The sequence below is a fragment of the Epinephelus moara genome, chromosome 2, assembly GCF_006386435.1.
Source record: "Epinephelus moara isolate mb chromosome 2, YSFRI_EMoa_1.0, whole genome shotgun sequence".
Lineage (NCBI taxonomy): Eukaryota > Metazoa > Chordata > Actinopteri > Perciformes > Serranidae > Epinephelus > Epinephelus moara.
In genome coordinates, this window is record NC_065507.1 from 2320581 (window position 1) to 2323645 (window position 3065).

Genomic DNA, 3065 nt, shown 5'->3' on the forward strand with positions numbered 1-3065 from the left:
TCTGAAGAGGTCAAAACAAGCAAAAATTTAAAGCAATTTAAAAGAAGGTTCAAAAAGGAAATTCTAGAATTGTATAGCAAGGAGGAGTTTGTAGAGTAGTGAAGGGAAATGGAAAGGGGGCACTAAGAGCGTTAAGTGTGTTGATTGTACTTTGTTAGTTTGTACTTGTGTGTCGTGTAAACTGGGGTTGGAATCTATAAGCTCTGCTTCCTCCATCCCCATTTCAGACCAGTGTATTGTTATGTCAGTTGTTGTCTTGTTGAGTTTTATATGAATTCTTATTGTGTCGTGTTGCATGTTGTGTCTGTATGTGTAATGTATGGTGTGGTTTGAAATAAACTGTGAACACAGAAGCTGTGATACCTGCCAAAGGGGGCGCTACTGAGCACTGACCATGCAGGGTGCCCAAACTGTTGCTTCAGGCCCTTTTCATTTTTTGTTTAATTTGAATTTGAACTGTGAAAGATTGAAATTAAAAAGTAATCTTGCTTAAAATATTGAAGAAATGTTTCATATTTAACTTCATGCCTTTTAAAGATCAGTTCATCTTTTACTTAATTAACTAGACCATTAATTAACCAGAGGTGCCCAAAGTTTTGTTTTGCACACCACTGTATATTTCGTTTTGAAAGTAACCTGCCCAACACTGGTGTGTTTGTCCTCACCTCGTTGCCAATGATGTCGATCTTGTGCTGCACCTGGGGAACCCACTGACGCACGATGGCGAACAGCTCGGGGATGGTGGTCCGAGGGTCCATGAGGATCTCCAAACAGGCCGGGTCATTGGGGTCGAAGAAGGTGAAAGCTGCAGGCAGGTGGAGATAAGAAAAAGTTAGAGTTAAAACCACTGATATGTAAAAGAGAAATAGCAGAGTACAAGAGGAAAGATAGACGGATGAGGAAAGAACAGAAGGAAATACAGAGAGCAGAGAACAGTAGATCACTGCCGAGTCGTTTCTGTCACCCTCATCAGATCAGAAGTGACCTGTGAGCTCTGCAGTTTCTCTTCCTGCCAGCTCTGCAGTCTGAGCTCTGAGGCAGATTTCATTTCACTGAGTAACTGCAATCAACAAACTTCACTTTTCCTAACTGTCGACAGCTCAGGAAGACGCACGGCTTCACATTCAGACAGAAGCAGTGTGTCAGGCTGGAGGGGGAGGAGGGCCGCTCCGCTCTGTATTCACTGCTGGATAATGGGGATGACATGCAGAGTGTATAATGGAGTCTGCCTGATGAATACCAATGAGCCTGTCGTCCATACAGAAGTCATTACAGAGCTTCTCAAAGCTATGGATCGATTAAAGCTGTCAGTAATACACACTGTGTGCACTGTGCTCTGTGACTCAGATGCTTTCTTTACTTTCACCACTGCACGCTGCTTCCTGTGTGTGTTCTGTAGCTGTGTGAAGTCTGCTGAGGTTGTTGTTGTTGTTTTATGGGCGTGAGAGGCAGTGAGCCCACTCTGTTTACCTGTTGTCTGTTTATCCAAACATCATACAATACCTCCGACAAATCTCTGGACAGCTTTGAGCATTTTCAAAACTAGAATTAATGCGAATGTGTGAATTCAGCGTGTTGTACCAGTGTGTATTTAAGGTGGTAAGACGTACTGTAGTCTTTGGGCAGCGGCGCCTGGGCGGAGGGGTGCACCATGGCTCGTCTGCGTGGCTCATGAACTGGACTTTGGTACTCAGACACTGACAGCGGCTCGGGCTCCGGCTCCGGCTCGACGTCACGTTCCCGGCCGGTCTCTGGATCCATCTCTTCCTCCCGCTCCTCCCTCTCCTCCCGCTCCTCCTCCTGCTCGTCGTCGTCCTCATCCTCCACCTCCGTCCTCTCCTCCCCCTCCCTTTCCTCTCCTAGCTCATATTCTTCCTCTTCATCTTCTTCCTCCTCTTCTTCTTCCTCTCCTTCCTCCTCCTCGTCCTCCTCCTCGGTCAGTGCCTCTTCCTCCTCTTTCTGGACCTTCCCCTCCTCCTGCTCCTCCCGGTCGTGCCTCTCCTTCTCCTGCGCCTCCAGGTTCTCCTCTTTAGTCATGATGAGGGATGTTGCAGCTGGGCCTGTCAGAGAGGAGGAACCACACTTTAATAATGTTTCTAAGCAGCACTAAATCACTTCTATATTCTAGTGTTGGAACATTCCTGCTGCTTCCATGTTAATAAGACAGAGACAGTCAGGCCATGCATGGTTTAAACACTGAGTTATAAAGTCTCTGCATTGAAATGACAGACTGTGTGCCTCTGAGCACAGACATGTAAAAGACTTCAACTGAAAAACTTGCACCTGAAGAGCGACTGTCTGCTCTTCCTGCCTCATCACCATCATGGATATTATACACAATACCACGAGACACCAGGTACAGGTTGTATTTACACATTATAAACACATTCAAAATGTTTTACTTTACTGCAGGATTATTGAAGCTCAGGTGTGCAGCTGTATTGTGTTGGGAAAAAAATTAATATAGGTTAATAACTAGAATTATCACCTTGCAGTTGTATGTCTCTGCGCATCAGTCCAGTGTCTCTGACAGTCTCCATCCATGTCAGTGAAAACATGGATGCTTCACACACAGAAGATCTATACAATCAGCACAGTTTCAAGATTAGAGTCACCAATTCAGTATCTGACCAAATGTCTCCCCTTCTGTTCCTGTTCTGAAAAACAGTTCCTGTTTTGCAGATTATTATGTCACAGTCAGAGTTGCAGCGATATACTGGTTTTAAGGCACACTGTGATAAAAAGGTGACAGTTATCATACTGTGTACCTCTGGACGGAGAATCTCCCCTTTATTTGAGCTATTTCCAAAATGGTTTCAAGTTTCAACCAACAATAACACTTCCATTTTCCTTCCTTTAAAGAGGCAACAGACAGCATCTATTCCTAAATATATCATGATGAAAATAATGTGGGTTGCACAGGGTAGTGTCCACAGTAAAATCAGACCATCAGCGTTTACATAGGTTACTTAGTGGCTTTGCAATCTTTGCAATAAGCTTCTGCCACCGGTGCCGAAATTTCGCGGAAAAAATCTGCTTTACGTCAGGAAACACGTCATGTATTG

The 3065-nt window shown here is 44.6% G+C and overlaps 1 protein-coding gene across 6 annotated transcripts in view; it reads right to left on the reverse strand.

The window, feature by feature from the left end:
* clip3 (CAP-GLY domain containing linker protein 3) overlaps positions 1 to 3065 on the reverse strand; it is a 33903-nt gene that overhangs the window by 20363 nt on the left and 10475 nt on the right. For 5 of the 6 annotated variants that reach the window (XM_050065401.1, XM_050065393.1, XM_050065385.1 and 2 more), the window contains exons 3-4: positions 1611 to 2060; positions 666 to 805 (exon numbers count right to left, since the gene is read on the reverse strand). In XM_050065401.1, coding sequence (XP_049921358.1) covers positions 666 to 805; positions 1611 to 2060 — 590 coding nt within the window. Of the gene's footprint in view, positions 1 to 665; positions 806 to 1610; positions 2061 to 2488; positions 2581 to 3065 lie in introns of all 6 variants that reach the window. The other variant, XM_050065414.1, reaches the window with a different exon arrangement.